The sequence below is a fragment of the Cryptomeria japonica genome, chromosome 2 (genome assembly GCF_030272615.1).
Source record: "Cryptomeria japonica chromosome 2, Sugi_1.0, whole genome shotgun sequence".
NCBI classification, from domain to species: domain Eukaryota; kingdom Viridiplantae; phylum Streptophyta; class Pinopsida; order Cupressales; family Cupressaceae; genus Cryptomeria; species Cryptomeria japonica.
Window position 1 is genome coordinate 575,740,081 of NC_081406.1, and position 17,558 is coordinate 575,757,638.

At 35.9% G+C, this 17,558-nt stretch overlaps 1 protein-coding gene across 2 annotated transcripts in view; it reads right to left on the bottom strand.

Annotated features, from left to right (window-relative positions):
• The window catches only part of LOC131050934 (histone acetyltransferase HAC1), a 42,768-nt gene extending 25,438 nt beyond the window's left edge, over positions 1-17,330 (bottom strand). The window contains exons 1-12 of one of the 2 annotated variants that reach the window (XM_057985263.2): positions 16,744-17,330; positions 14,421-15,055; positions 8,534-8,639; positions 7,318-8,206; positions 5,174-7,176; positions 4,611-4,907; positions 4,237-4,515; positions 2,750-2,878; positions 2,402-2,602; positions 1,989-2,131; positions 1,568-1,883; positions 1,288-1,427 (exon numbers count right to left, since the gene is read on the bottom strand). In XM_057985263.2, the coding sequence (XP_057841246.1) occupies positions 1,288-1,427; positions 1,568-1,883; positions 1,989-2,131; positions 2,402-2,602; positions 2,750-2,878; positions 4,237-4,515; positions 4,611-4,907; positions 5,174-7,176; positions 7,318-8,206; positions 8,534-8,639; positions 14,421-14,614 (4,697 nt within the window). In that variant the 5' untranslated portion in view covers positions 14,615-15,055; positions 16,744-17,330. Of the gene's footprint in view, positions 1-1,287; positions 1,428-1,567; positions 1,884-1,988; positions 2,132-2,401; positions 2,603-2,749; positions 2,879-4,236; positions 4,516-4,610; positions 4,908-5,164; positions 7,177-7,317; positions 8,207-8,533; positions 8,640-14,420; positions 15,056-16,743 lie in introns of both variants that reach the window. The other variant, XM_057985257.2, reaches the window with a different exon arrangement.
• Between the last annotated feature and the right edge of the window lie 228 nt (positions 17,331-17,558).

Consider the following 17,558-nt stretch of genomic DNA (forward strand, 5'->3'; position numbering starts at 1 on the left):
AACACAATAGCAATAGTGGAAATGACTTATGCTTTTGTCTCCAAGATATAATGATTTCTAAAATTGAAATTCCTATTTAAATCTTAAAGATAAATGGACCAACTTAATTTATGAACCGTTGAGGAAATACTTTGCAAATAAGTAAATCTCAAATATCAGCTGAGAAAAATTATAATCTTGTATTGCAAAACAGAGAGAATTAAAATAAAAAGGAATTGTTTTACCTGGAATAAATCTACCAAACATAGTTCAAAAACTCAACAGCCCAAAATTTGAACTAATACCCAGTACTCAGCAAATAAAAAATTTACATAGATACACAAAATAAATTTATATTATGCATGACAAGCATAAAAAATGAATTTAGAGAACATGTAAGTCTATTATAATCATAGTAGCATTAACACATATCAGGATTGACTCAGCAAACCAAAAGTATAAATCATAAATGAAATTCAATTACTTGGGACTTAAATCAAAAAACTGCTGAAAAAACCAGAAACATGGGGTTAAAAATGCTGTTTTTGCTAAAATCCAAATGAAAGAAAAAGTCTGCTTTTCCTTCCAGTGCAACCCAAAACAATTTTTATCTTTTGCTTTTTAAAACTAGAGCAGAGGTCCAGGTGCAGCAACCCCTGGTAGGTAAAGGCCACCTGGTCCTTCATGGCATGAGCCACTTTTCATAACTTTTTCACTTTTAGGTTTTTGTCCCATCATCATTGAATTCTTTCAATCACTCAACAATCAATATACACCATTAAAATCCTAATAGCTGAAGATAAGAAATGACAAAGAAAAACAAAGAATCATGGTATTGATTGTAATAGATTTCATGGTGTTGATGCAAATATTCTTACGCAGCTGAATCCAGAAATCTATTACAATCAATAGCATGGACTATGGAAATCTGATAAATTCAAAAGAATCATGGTCTTATCAAAGAGTCTGCCCAAAGAAAATTCAGTGATTGAATCTGCAGAGAAAACTCCAAAGTTTCAGTTGAGTCTTGCCAACCAGGACTTGGCGTGCATTTATCTAGAAACTTATTTGACAGTTAGCAAAAATTGCAAGTTCTCGCCAAGTTTGCAAATCATGCAGTATCAATTCAAGATTATCAATTCAAATATATATTTGATGATTATGAAATTCTTTGCTTAATGTTGTCTATACTCTTACATATTATGCATTAAAATCATGAATTAATTTTACTGCCATGTATATGTAATTCTTAAAATTTAAAATTGAGAAAAAATGCCATCCAGTGCATTAATGAAATTATTAACTTACTTATCACAAAGATTAAAATTTTTGCACTGCTTGCAAAACCAGCGTTTGCCAGAGACAATGAAGTGACAACAATGAGAGCATGCATGTTGCATGTGAACCATGATGAAGTCTTCTTTCATTGGAAAAATAGATTCCCCAAGCTGCAGACAGCACCGTAAAGTTACTAGTGAAGAGAAGACTGGATACTACAGAATTAGAGTTAAGAAAATATTTAAAATGGAAAAGTATATGACCATAATGGAAATGATTAAAACAAAAACCAAAAGAAGAAGAAATCTACTTTCTGCATTAATAAAGCATCCTTTGAAGCATTGTTTGCAAGCTCAGCTAGTGCAGCAGCTTTGGATGCTCTTTTGGTGGCAGTTTTTTTTGTCTTTCCTTTCTTTTGATGTTTCCGACCATTTTCTTCTGCTTGTTGAAGTTGCATTATCATATCCTCTGCAGCACCCGGCCAATAGTCCCCATCAAAGTATGGCAAGCGAGCAGCTGTGACCTTAGACTTGCATTCACCAGCCGACACAAAAAAGTGATCATATAGATTAGTAAGTTCCACAACAATCTCTTCTTTCATGGCTTTACGCAACATTGTAAGATACCTGCCACGGTAAAATTATCCCAGTTAAACTCTCTTCCAGAAAGCAATTCACTTAAACATTATTGCTGAATTTTCCCTTTAGCCTGAAAAAAAATGAACTACCAACCATTCTCGGAGTTTATCAGACTTTGGTGTCTTCTGTATCTCAGGGTGGCAATAAAGAATATAATCTTCTCCCTTCAATGGAGGACAGGCCCATATATAACAACTAGTCAATCCTCGTCTCTTGCAGTAGTCCAGATATGCAATCTGTTTACAAAATATGGTATGCACAGTAGTAAGAATAAGAAATCACGTAGTAAGGAAAGAGCACAAAGAGATGAATAAAATGTTCTAAAATTCTTCCCTCTTACTCTCATTCAGATATTTTTTTCCCTTATATAGCCCCTAGCACAACTTGATAATCTCTTTCTAGATAGCACCATTTATTTGAAAGACTATTTCATGACACTAAAGGAGGAGACAAAAAAGAAATAAATCCATCCATTTCATATTATATTCAGCTGAACACCATATTACCAAGATTTCATGGTAAACAAAGGTGCGAAGGGCCTCTCCAGTAACAGTTTTCACTTCAGGCCTGAAGTACTTGACAGAATCCAAATAAGAAAGGTAAACACGTCGCTGGTTTGGATGAGCACACTCTGATCCAAACTCCTGAACATACATTCCAAAAAGGCAAACCTCCACTCCTTCAATTTTCTGAAACAACAATACCACCTGGAAGTACAAGCAAGATATAAACATTAGAAAGCTTACTACAGGAAGACAATCGAACTCTTGCATTTGTTTTGTGAGAGTTATTAGTTTCGATTTCTATATAACAAATCAAGAAAAACTTGATGCACAAACAGAACGCATTTAAACCTTTGACTTGTAAGGAAATTCAATCGGATAATCTTCCTCTTGAAAAATCTCCAGGAAGCGCTGCTTCACTTCCAATTTCTTGTCGACGGATGAGACAACTCTCACAACAAGAGAGTCCGCCCCAGGAACCTGTCAATCAAATACAAATGTTTTTAACAAACCAACTCAGCCATACATGTTCCAAAATTGAACTACAGAATTTCAGGGGCAGCTCTACAAATTCTGAAATATAAATCTTTCCACCTTCGAAACATAAATAATTTTTCCATTTTAAGTATAATTAGAACAACTATGTTTCTTTAATTTTTCCATTTTAAGTATAATTAGAACAACTATGTTTCTTCAGTAGGACTTAATAATCCCACTTAAAAGCCCATGACTCATTCTGCATCCACATTTCAATGTGGATGAATTGGCCACCTAAGAGGTAAGAAAATTGAACAATACATTCATTCATACATGTATGTATACACGCGCGTGCACACACACACACACACACATATCTAAAGCAAAGTAAAAATATCCCTTTGTTTCCTGAAAAGGTCTCTTATGCCAAATTGGCATGCTTGCTAAGCTGGTGTCTAAAAACTCACCTTTTATGGACACACACATGCATACGCACATGACCCCATACACAGACATGCTCATGGACACAAGAGTATAAGTAGGGAAAGGGCTCTGTTGCATATGCACACTTATGTGCATGTGCATGCACACTTATGTGTCTGTGCATACATAGTGATATACATATACATATACATATACATGAAGAGTTAAATACAACTTGAAATAAAACTTTTGTCCATTTGAAGATTAATCATCTTCAAAAAAATCACATTCTTCTACATATTCAAAGTCCACTAGAAAAAACATAATGTTTGTAGGATAATAAACTCACTGCAAACAATACCTTGCATTTTCTTCTACAATATTTTAAGACCTCCATAGATGCATTACAATTGATTTTTCTCAAATGATTTTTTTACTACAAGATTTAAAAATTCCAGATTAAAACCTTTTTCTTATATCACATTTTTTTATGCAAGATTAAAAAGTTCTACCATTTACATTAGTCTTTTATAAAAATGCTTTTCTATGTCAGAAATTTTATATATCATTGTTCTTCACCTTCATCTTTTCAGGTTTGCAAAGCACTAAAACCTCTTTTGACCAACGTGACTTACATATTAAAAATACATTGCCACATATTATCAATAACTGAAGCCATCAAAATATATCACATTGCAAGATTAATAAATTCACGCCCATCCATATAATACAATATAGTTGCTTGCAAGCTCTCAGAGCATTTTTAATTAATCTGTCACCAATCCAAAAATAAATCCCTGTTGACATGAAGAATAGCATTACTGCTTCTTCTTGATTATTTTGTAAATGAAAACCAATACATGCACTTTCTTTTTAAGATTCAAAGCCAATATTGTTTCAATTCAATCTCCAGCATTGATCAAAAAGCATATATTTACCTCTTCAAAGCTCTTTCCAAGTGCTCTTGCTCTCTCTTGCCTTTCATGCTTAAGTCGCTGAAATAGCCTCTGCTCAATGTGGTCACTCAAAAGCGTCCTTGGTAAATCTTTTGCACCAAGGACAGCACTTTGAGGCAAGGGCTTCCGCTCACCTCTTTCCACCTCGACAACATAACAATTTGGACAGGTATACTCAGCTTGCCCACCTTCATTCCTTCTACCATTGAAAAGAGCACATATTTGATGTTGCCACCCCTCACATTTATCACACTGCACCCACTGCAAAATGGATCCAACAAACAGTCAGTATAGAGAACTGTATCCAATACAAATTGCAATTTTATACTTTCTACTACAGGCATTCATATGCTTACCGCCTCTTCAACTTCTTCATCATTCTTCTTCTTCTCTAGCCTTGACTTAAGAAGAGTTACTCCATCTACCTCAATAGTATCTCCTCGTACCTCATTATAACAAGGTATGCAAAAGTAATGCCTCGTGTCACCACTGCCCATGGTGTAAAATGCTGCATTTCGTTTGATACGGGCTCCACAAGGTGTGCAGTAAATGGGTGGAGGCTCAAATGTAAGCCTTTCCACTGCACACAACTGACATGAATTCTCGCTCATTTGACTTTCCATTGCCTGGTTTTTCTCAGCCTTTGCTTTGCTCTAACATGGAAGAAATCAATATGGTGTTCAATTAGCAAACATAATATGCCCTTATATAGTGACAAAGATCTGGAGCTTTAACCCAATGAAAAACCACCCATGAATCAAAAATAGATTTTAGTTTTCTTCTTGTAAAGTCTTACCTGGATCTCTAGTTCTACACCAAGTATTCATTGCATATACATAAGTTTGTTCCGTAAGCATTTTTTGTTTAATAATAAAACACAAAACTGACACATTCACAAATAAAAACTGACCTGGCCTACCCATTGGCGTAGCCCAACGATATGCTCCCTAATCTGCTCTGGTGTGAACAACTCAGTAAGTGAAACACCTTTCATTTTTGATTTTCCTAACTTTGATGCAGCTGAATTATCAGAAAGTACTGCTGTGGCAACTTCTTGCTTGACTTGTCCCAATTCAGGCTTCAACTGCCCAGCTTCATTCTTAGCTGATACAAGTTCTTGCTTAACCTGCACAGGAGCATTGCTCATAGACGTGGCAGAAGGATCGGGTTTTATTGCTTGCCATGATGCTTGCCCATGTTCAACTGTTGCATCATCCTTTAATTCTGCAGATTTCTGGGAAATGAATGAGTTGAAACTCACATCTGGTTCCATTTTTTCAGATATAGGCTCTGCTTTTGCAACTTTGAGGGTCTCAGATTTTGTTAAAGCTGCACACTGCCCAGTTTGCTGGAAAACTTGAGGCTGCACTTGGGAGGCCCCCTGCTTTTTGTTTAGATTTGGAGTAGATCCTTGTGTGGTTTCAACTTGTTGCACTCCACAATTTGGTGAGGAAGGTTCAGTCTTTGCTTTCTTAAGTGGAGGCTGCTGAATTTGCACTGCTTCTTGCACAGCATTCCAAGACTTTGATGGCAAAGTTGCATTAATCTCACCTGTATTATTAGAATTCACAGACTTTCTAACACCATTTGCAGGACCTGTCTCCCCCTGACTTGATGATTGCCCTTGCCCGTGTCCTGTACGTTGCATTATGATTTGACGAACAGGACCACAAACAGGACACTTTATATCACGACATTGCTGATGATGCCGTAGAAGAGTCCTTGATGCTTGACATCGAGAATATGAACAGTTAGATTCATGGCACTTTGTAATATGTGCCCATAACTTCTGTGCTGTCCAACAATGTGATGTTTGGCATTGTCCTTCAGCAGCTGAACATTTACTAGCATGACGCAAAAAAAGCAACCAACGTTGTTGTTTGATATATTGCTGTTGGCGTGCCAAAGCAATATTATTGGGTTGTCCAGGCAGCCCCATAGCTCCAGATGGTGTTTCACCTCTACTTTGATTTGTTATAGTTGAAATGGTTCCAGTCACAGAAGATTGTTGTGGCTGCTGATTGTTTTCAGATTCATTATGATTACTTATACTTTGCTCAACTTCTTGGGGCAGATGTTGCTGCTCTGCTAAAGATAGACCCTGCTCTGTAGAACATGGAACCTGATCTGGGAGGTGAAGTTTCTCCTGAGACTGTGACTCTTGCAAGCTTTGCAAGACAGCATCTGTCTGAAGCTCTGCAGGAAAGCTATTTGAATCATTCTGTGATTGGGTTTGTTGTTGTTCCTGAGCCTGAGGTGACGATACCTGCTGCTGGTGTTGACTCTGAGAGAGTGGCGGACACAACAGCCGAAGATTAGAAGGATCTTGGTGCATATGCAGTCCTCTTGACTGGGATTGCTGGGCCTGTGGACCTGTGACTTGTGGCTGAAAATTTTCATTTGTGGGTTGTGGGATAAAATGCTGCAATGCTTCACCTTGGGGCTGCATACCAATCCCAGAATGTTTTTGTGCAGATAACTTTGGCATTGGCTGTATAGATTGTACCTCTTCATTTTTTAATGATTGTTGTTGATTTTGATTTTGTTCATTTTGATGATGTTGCTGTTGATAATGCTGAAATTGGTGTTGCACATTCTGTTGGTATGGTTGTTGTAGCTGCTGCTGATATTGCTGAAATAATGTACCTCTGGGTGATTGAAAATTAATTTGTTGTGAACTATCAAGAGACTGGGACTTATTCTGTTGAACCTGCTGCTGAACATGCAGATTTGGTTGCTGAGAGGATAAACCAGGAACAGGGATCATTTTTGAATGTATCCCTAAAGAATTTGAATTCAGGTTTGTTCCAGCTGTAAGTCCACCTGATGTTGCAGCATTATACATGTTTCCAGAACCAGCCAGGTCAGCTGCATTCATCGCATAGCTATCACTTGCCAGGGGAGTGATTGTATGAGACAGCGCTGCTTGTAATCACAATTATAACTCTTAAAATTCAGAATCACAATAAAAAATATTAATGGTAGGTTAGTTTTGAAAGTTTAAAAAATATTATACAAACAAGAAGCAGAAAAACCATTAGATTGCCAAAGAGACAAACTCACGTTGCATTAATTGTCGCTGCCGTTGCTGATTTATATGCTGTTGTGAAGACATTTGAAGGTGGCCGAATCTAGAAGCATTCACAAAGCTTCCGGTATTAGAAAGTGAATTAGTGCCATTCATCAAATGTTGATTGCCACTCATCAGCTGCATCCCATTACTCATACTTCCATTTAACAACCCGTAAGATGAATTTTTTGACTGCATGTTAATTCCCATGGTACCACCTACTTGACCATTCATGTTATACATTCTATTGTTTTGCCCTCCACTATATTGTTGTTGCTGTTGAGCAGCTGTCAGAAGGTCAACATTAGAGTGACCTAATCCACCAGAAGATGAACAGTTAATCGACACAGATTGTGGTGTACTTAATCCGGGAGTTGGAATCATCTGGCTTCCAACTCTTGGCATGTTGATTGTAGGCATGATGTGGTTTCCCATGCCTGTGGATATGTTACTTATTCCTTGCTGTGAATGAAATGTATTGTTCAACTGTCCTGGAAGAGAAGAGATATTGTCACCACTGTGTGAAAAGATGTTAGCAGTAAGGCCAGGAGTTGGCACCATTTTACTTGTGCAGCCATCACTTGCCAATAATGAGTTACCATGCATTATGCTCGAACTATCATTGCTATTTGGAAGCATGTTTCCCATGGTGTTGGGCACCATATTACCATTGCCAGGACCATTAGCCGTTGAAATATCATTACCTGGTGTAGGAATCATTGAGCTTACATTTCCATTTTGTTGTAATCCTGGAGTTGGTATCATTGGTCCCAAAGGAGGATTGTGATGACTTCGATTCTGGTTACGAGTGTTTGGTGGTTGAAACCGCTTCACCATTTGCTGCAAGCGCCGTTCTAAGCTATTCGAGTCCATGTATTCTTCCTGACACAGAAAAGGAAGAGATTCCCCTCAACTCAAGTAAATAATTCAAAGGGATGTGTGACAAACTTCAGCTCAACAAGTTCAGAAATTTTAATCCAAATACCAAAAAACTGCTTTTGAAAATAAGAATTATAAAATTGAACTATCGATTATGGGTACAAATCAGAATGATCTGGCAATCAACCTTACTTTCACTACAGAAAAAACATTTACAAAACAATAAAACAATTTGCTAGAGGATTGGTAAACCCCAATTTGAATCCTAAGCAAACCATGATGCAAAGGATTTGATAAACTAAATTACAACTAATTTATATACATAAACACCTTTGAAACAGCTTCCTTGAATAGACCTTCCTCTAGGCGCTTCACAAACTCAGGCAACCGTTGTTGCCACTCTGGAGAAATTGGGTGCCGCTGAAAAATTTGCGAACTGAGAAAACCAGAAACAACAAATATTAAACAGAAATCCCATAAATTTTTAACGAAGTATTTGAAATTAGCCAAGATGAAGCATGATCTTTTTTATTGAATGAATTAAACCAAAACACAATAATTTCATGAAAAAGCATGGTTCAAGAATCCCATCACTTAAATTTGGATTCTTAATAACCACAGAGGTTTTGCAGAAGCAGCTGCACTTTACAACTATATCTTGATGTTTAAAATTTTCTTTTAAGATCAATTTGATTATCTTGGCTCAAAAAAGCAAAAAAACTACAAACATAAATAGAAAAAACTGTTATGTTAAAGTCACATGCTGAATTAATTTTATTCTTTTTTATATAATACTGGCAGAGGCAGCATTATTATTTTACAGTATCAGCCTAGACAACATTCTTGCCTTTAATGATCAACAGACTATCTTCTAAATTGACACATGTAGCCTTGGGCATGCCTTCTTGCTTCCAAAGGTAATTCAATAGTCCTCATATACACATCCTGCTTGGAATTATTTCGCTTTATGAAAAGCTCTTCTTACACAAATGTCTGATGAAAAAATCTCTAACAAGAGTATGTTGAATGCCATCACTTGAGTCAGATATTGACATTCATTACTCTCCTAACAGATTATGATATCTATATGTTTCCATGCCTCACAAGTTGGAACAAAATAACATACAAACATACTTAGCCCCCTTGAAACTCCTAAAGCACCTGATTAATTTGATTGGTATGATCACAGTCTACTAACCTATGTATTTTCTCTTGATATTTACAAATTTATTTTTGGGAGGTTTTCTCCAAGTATTGCCATATTCGGGAATCCTCTCCTGCCTATATGGATCCACTAGAAGCTGGCCTTCGTATCTTGGTAAGCCTTTTATCTTTTCCTGTTTCAGGTGCCCCCAATGTTCATAACTTTACTCATTTTATGGGATACAGTAAGGACGCCAATGGAATGGAACGATTTCCCATTTATTGAAATTGGGGTTAATATTTCTCACCACACAACCTTTCAAATTCTCTTTTAAATTTTTACAGTTCAAGTTCCAGTAACCAATGTCAACCAGCACATTCATGTTTCTGTAATAATTGTCCCCTCATTAACCTTTCACATAGACATAAGGTTTAGAAGTGTAAAGCCATCAGTATATCATCTGTTTAGCTCTGTACAAATCTATGGTAACTTATGAATGACAAGATACAATTTAAGAAAATGGCAGTGCAGTTCATGCTAACTTACCTGTGGACTGACAAAAAAATTTGCAGCATATTGATGGCAATAAAGACTAGATAGAATGTTTGTTTAACCTGCAAAATTATGTTGCTACTTGTATCAAGTGAACATTTATGTTGTAATTTGACTTCTCTTTGTTTTAAGATACATTAGTTTCTATCTGCATATTATTGATATTCCAATGAGACAAGTGATTAATATTCACCAGAGGCATTATAAAACATTTCATGTGAGCATGACCTAGATGCAAGGAGTGCTAAGTATGCCATTCATTCTCACGAGAGATAGGATGTTGTGAACCACCACTCATGAAACATGGTCAATGAGTTTGACTTGAACACTACACAACTGAATCCTGATAGCAATATCATAAGATTTCATCATTTCAAAAGTGTTTTCCAACAAAATTGATAGCCTAGAGTTGTATCGCTTGATTATTTCAAATTTATCAATGTGTCTATATAATGCTATTATATAAAGCTCGACTAGCATTTAATTATCATTATTGCCCATTGCTTCCCTTTTTTCTTGTACCAGTACAGATATTTAAATACATCTATCTAAAAACTGCTAAGAGATATCAATCTCAAGCTATTTTATTTATTTAAGAGTTGTTTTATTTCACTGTAGAGTTATTTTACTTACCACATACATACATGGACAAAAAAAAATTATTTTTATTTGAGAACTATTTTTACAACGTTTACTTTATTTTTAATTGACGAGCTCTTCTTGGGTAATACACATGTTTTACTTTTGCACTTAATTTTTAATTTTACTTTTGGAAAAGCTGCAATTCATTATTCAGTGATTTTTTTATTTTGTTTTTATTTTGAAGGTGTAGTAAATATTCTATACTTATATGTTACTTTTTAGTAGTTTAATTTGTACACGCTTATACATATATTTAAACTTTGATGTCTTTATATTTTAAAAAAAAACGTTGGCTCTAAATAGTTTTACTTTCATGGTCACAAAATCAGACACTTCTGCCCCCTGCTGCCATTGTAGATTATGCCCCTCTGCATAATAATCCCCCCCATCTGATAATTACCCTTAATTTAAAGGCTTACCATATTATATATGTAAGCTCGCACATTTCTGAACTATAGAAGTTTGAAGACCAATTTGTATCCTTGGAAATCCACCTGGCGACTTTTTGTAGTCTTATTGTGAACAAATAGCCAGTACCTATAAGTTATTAAAATCTGTGATAAGTTCTTCCTAGTCATCCTTCAATATTTTCCCTCTCTTGGCCATCCTTTCACATCTACCTCTGTTATTTGGATCTGTTTATGTTTTTGCATATTTCAAATACATTGATTAAACTCAAATTTCTTCTTGTTATAAATTGCTTCATCAATTCTTTAGATTTCGAAGTGTGTGTGTGTGTGTGTGTGTGTGTGTGTGTGTGTTTCATAACCCACATCAATGGGTCAATTCTATGATTCCAACTGCATATTCCCCAGCACATAAAGCCTTTTCATAGCCACATTTGGGAAAACAATTCTTGAGATATAAACCTTATTACTTATGCATATATTTAATTAAAATACTATATAATTTAATTATAACCTGTGACAACATACATGAGTTAATTAAGAGTATATGTATTGATCCCCATGTATATTGTCTACGATCATCTGTTTTGAAAATGGTATTGACATATACAACATTGTAACACCTTGCCCTTTGATTACACACCTCAACAATAACATAGAGGAAATTTCGTAGCCAGATGAAACAAATAATGAAAGATATGACATTAGAGCAACAGGAACATATCCAACAAAAAGAAACTGGGGAATAAGGAACTCTTGAACTCCATATAGAGAACTCAAAAAGAAGTCAAGAACAACTGGCAAAACATCAACAGTTAAATAAAATCATCAACAGAAACATTGCAACCTTTGGAAAATAAAATGTTCCTTAAAAAACAATAAAAATAAAATATACTCTTTATGAGCAAAATATGACCAAAATATTGAACAATTCAAAACAAAGAACTGTAAGAAAAATGATACGATGTCATAAGTATAAACTGAAAAAGCAGAAGCTGCAGAACTATAAAACACAATCAATGGATTTTTAACAGACTGCCAAGGAACAACAAAGTGCAAAAGGAAACATTGTGCAAAAAAATGATGAACCGTTAAGATTGAGAAATTTTACGTCTTTGCAGGAAGATAGAAAGCTTTAAGAGACAAAACAGGAAGCATCAACAAGGTAAAAGAATCAAACACAACTTAAAGAATCAAAATTCAGAGATGAATAAAATAAATTCAGAGAACAAAATACAATCATTTTTATAAGGATATTAAAGGCACCGGCGTGAGATTGGTAGCAAACACAGATTCTAACATAGAAAGAAAAGAAAAAACAAACAAGGGATGAATCCTGACCAAGGCAAAAATGAGACCAAAAAATGTGGGTATGGATTTCAACGAGATAATTCAAAACAACACCAAAGACATCAGTAGCAAAACCAAACAGTTGGATCACACAGAGGTCAAAGACACAATACAAATAAAGACCTATAAGGATCTACCTGTATCAACACCTTCACCATCAAGGAAACCTATAACTTCAACACAATAAAATGTATATCAACATTGACATTCCCATTTAATCCAATAATCATGATAGCAAACAGATGGATTCAGACACACTGCAAATAGAAACTATAGCAAGGTAATGAATACTAGTGAACATGTATGCTGCAAGACACTGAAGACAACAACATAGCAAAGATTTAAAGTTAGTTGGACTCAAAAAATACACAACCATGCATTGATACCAAAAAAATCCATAATGGACGGATGGATAAATAAGCATGGTAATGATTGAGTACAATTTCTTCTTCTAAGTAATGGCAACGTTTGAGGAATTGAGTCAGTATTGACATTCTTAAATGTATTTCAGATACTCGTCTACTATTTTTACAGACCAGAGAAGCAAAACAGACGATGGAGTAGCTAGTACAAGCCTTTGTTTCCCCTTTGAGCAAAACCTCTCCTAAGATGTTGTTTCCTCAACTTGGATGATTTCAAATAGATATTGACATGTAACGTTAGTCCATCAATCTGGACATCAATTATTACCTCTTTGGTCATTGATCAACTTTCTCTGCTTTTGTTATAACATACCATCCAATAGCAATGAGGAATCTTTAAATATCATGTAATTCTCAGGGGTATGCTAAAAGCATAGTCTTTCCTCTTGAACCCCAAAAATATTTTCTCAAATCAGGAGATGGACATTAATTTTCTTCTAAACTCCATTCAACAATAATTACCTTTCCAGTTCATCCCAGGTTCCCACAGTCTTCAAAGAGATAAAATTACAAATTGTGACACAATATTGACCAACATGGATAGAATTGTGATAAATAATAATGCACGCTAATTTAAGTCTACGCTATGCTTAATGCTGTGAAGCCAATCACTAGCATTATGATGACACCATCATATATAGACATATAACAAGCAAAGCAAACCAGGCAGATGTTTACTCCAAAGGGGCCCATAAAAAGAAAAGATCTTAGTCTCTTTTCATTTATACATCTTATCATTTATAGCAACCAAAAGTATATATTATTGGCACTAAAGAATAACTTTATACTATCACTTCTCTATTATTAATTATATATTAGTTTCAAAAACCCACCTATCACACATATTATTAACATAAATCCACATCTAAGTGATTTGTGGTTCAATTGCAATGAAACACTTATAAGAGCTTGACCCAATTTAAAATCCAACTCAACACTACAAGGTAATACAAGATTTAACGAGGCTTCAAACCTTAAAGTGTCCCAAACTTACTACACACCATATCAAAGGTGACTCATATTCTCACCCTAGCCAACAAATAAAAATGAAGCTATAAAATTTTGCTCATTCCTTTTTCACATGCATCAAAATGAATTTTAATCACTTTTTTTGCACAAAATGTACTTTTAGGAAATTTGATGCCCACCAAATTCCAATTTGAATCAGAAGCAATTAAATTGGTGTCGAGTGTGACAACAACAGAAAACATTGAAGATAAGAAGAGGTGAAGCTGGGAAAACTGCAAGAAAAAATCAAGTGCACTACCATGCACACCTTGGAAAAAATGCTCTGACCTCATTTGATGTCATAGGACAGTCATGTGATTTTTCTATAATAATGCAACTACTTCATTAGTTAAAATACTTCAAGACCGTGTACTTCAAACTAGGAGACAGTAATTTTCACTTTTTGAAAAAAAAAATTAAGTTTTATTTAATTTTATCTAAAACAAAGGAAATCAACTTAATACAACCTTAATGTTGCAACTAATGATGAGAATGAACAGAAATAAGAATACTGTACATCAAGTGTGATCCATCGGTTATATTATAAATACTTGTATCCCCTTATTGATTCACACTACAATTATTTAAGGGAATATATTAAAATATTTATTATTTACCATACAAGAGAAACACACAGAGAAAAAAGCATTTGCTGTTCTTGCTCTGAAGTATTAGGGACTTTGATTGCTTACATCTTTTCTATAATATGTCGCCGCACTGCAAGAACATCTGCATCTGTGTGCCATGACCTTCGCATACCCCCATGATTTGATGCCTGTGAAGCTAAACTGCTCCCATTCTGTTGTGCCAAACCAGACAACTGTCCTCCCACTTGGCCAGTTACCTGTCCTGAGACCTGACCTGTAATCTGTGCCTGAGCATGCATCCTATTGTTCTGCTGTACTAGATCTAAACTGCTATTTCAGACTACCAAAAAGAACACTTATCCATCTATATTTCTGTGGCATATATGAATTTGCAATATAGCAACTTCTGCGAGATACATATTTTGAGACCCAAAAGGCAACCCAATCAGTTCAAACATGTGTGCTTTCATCTTCGAATCATTGGCAAGCTCATGTTCCCATCAGATAATGCAATACAAAATAGTTTACTCATTTCTAGCAATCTGAATCTAGTGAAACCCATGAAGGAATGAATCAAATGAACCATGCTCAGAGGTAAAATAGCATACACCCATATTAAAGACCTCAGAGAATTCTTCAATCATGAAGGTTCTGCCTCTTCTCCTCGGATTGCTAGCTATAATGACAAATTCTGCTGCCAAAGGGTATTGAGACTGAGCCTCTGTTAAAGAAAAATTCACCTGAAAAAACTCACCAAAATTATTTCAATGGGCATGCAATGCATCTTTTAGAGTCAGCATAAATTTGTCAGCGCCCAATGAATTATCACATACACCTATCCAATAGATTCACTTATGACCCACCCAAATACTATTATCAGTGCAAGTACTAGAAATGGCAATATGGAAAGCCAAGCATGTATTTCTACTGAAAATTTGATGCACCCAACAACGATGGAGAAGTGGAACAGCTATCACTTAAGCCAATGGTAAATGAGGATTGATCCACTTAAAGTGGATGATCCCCAGTACATGAAAATTGTATGTGATCAAGTACTGTAGCAAACCAGCTGTATTATTTTCAAGATGAATGTTATAAACTTTGGACATGCATGCAAAACATTTTCTCCTTTCCAAAATGTGTATTAATGGATGATATTGCACTTAGACTGCATGACAAAGGCATAAACAGCAAAAATCCAATAATCAAGACAGTGAGAATCAGGTACATCTACCGCATTGCACTATCAATGCAGTGAAACACGATACCCAAGAAAAACTACCATTTAGAGTGTTATATCAAATCCAAAGTAGAATAATCACCAATTACCTTAGTCAATCCAAAAGTAAAATATGAACCCAACAATAGAGAAATTGGTCTTACGAGAGTAGAAATTTTTATAGCCATAGGTACAAAGAACAATCCCAGTGCACTAGTTGTAGGTACTAGGAACAATCCCCAAGCACAAGTATCAAGACCTCCAACCTTTCTAATTCCATGCCCAATCATCCACAGGTTACATAATCTTAGGAAGGCCAAGCAATAAATTAAGCACACATGTAAGCACTGTAGTTAATATTAGTAGGAGCAAGTGTATCTACAAAACCAACTCCATTGGCAAAGAGCAACCTAGCTGACATTAGTAGGGAAGAACAAATCCTTTGCACGTCATCAACTAATTGGCATAGGGCAATCAAGCTGACATTGGCAGGCGAGAGTACGTTCATCGAGCAATATAGGTGCGAGAATGTCCATCGTGACATATCACCGCATAGGCATTGCGAAGTTTTGTTGATGTTCATAGGGAAGAGAAGATTCATTCTAGAACATCAATCCCATTGACATATGGTAATTTAGCTGATGTTAGGAGGGAAGACAATGTTCATTCTGCAATATCAAACCCATTTACATAGGAAATCTCGCTGACGTTAGTACGGGAAAACATCCATATGCAATATCAACCACATTGACATAGTGCAATCTAGCTGACATTAGCAGGGGCAAGCATATATACTCACCCAGAATTAACCTCGGTGGCACAGGGCAATCTAGTTGATGTTATTAGGGGGTGGGAATGTCCATTGTGTAACATCAACTCCATAAGTATAGGGCAATCTAGCTGACGTTAGTACGAGCAAGACCGTCCACTTTGCAATAGTAATCCCATTGGCATAAGGAAACTAAGCTTGAGCATGAAAAATTGCAGAGTGAGGATTTGAAAATTCATGTCCACTCAACAGCTGATCTAAGTTGAAAAAAAAATTAAAAAACCCACAAACGCCGCCAGAAAAATACTATTTCAATTCTTTTGTGTTTTTTAAATTTGGTGCCCGATATGTAGGGAATTAACTAAAATTAACGGGGCCAACCAAAACCCCCAAATTGTCAAGCTAAAACAAATACCCACAAAGACCAGAAAACATGGTACCTTAATTTAGGATGTGGGTGTGGGGCAGTTCGTGAAATTTTAAAACCGCGCGATCAAAATACAAAACCCTTGCGCGCTCCCAATCTTCCTGCGCTAGCTGCAGCTTCCACCCACAATTTCATTCATGGCATCTCCCCCCGCAGATCCAAAAGCCCGATGAAAGCAGTTGAGCCATACATAACATCGATTAAATTACGCCTGTAGCAGATGATGAGAAGCAGCCGCATAACAGCGTATATTCATATATTTATCCTTCACTAGACTAGAAGGGCATAGGTGCAAAGCTCGAACCCTGGGGCCAACTACAAGCGGGCAATTTGGCCAAACAGGCCGCGCGGTTATCGCATTGAAAACAGCATACACCTGGAGAGAGCGGGCACGGACAATTCGGGCTACCAAATTCAGTACAACCGAGTTTTTTTTTCCCCTTTTTCTTGCAGCGTATAAATTGTTTTCTAAAGCATATATTTGGGGGCTGAATTGGGCCCAAAAGTGCCACTTTGTAGCGAATGAGGAGGTGAGGAGGATTTGATCGAGGTGGGGTATACGCTCTTCCTCTGCGCTAAAATGCTTTGCAATGTGCCCTCTTCTCCTTCTCTTCCGCTAAATATAGAAGATGTCTTCTTTGTACATATGGGAGGGCATCCCAAATGGATAATTCACAATCCTAGGACTTTTTCCCTTTTCTGAATTCTATTTACTATTCATGTAGAAGTGAAAGTTACAACATAACATTTAGATTGCTTGTTAGATTTGCGTGATTTTTTTTAGATCATTATTACATAATCAAAATTTTAAATCTAAAAAAAAATGAA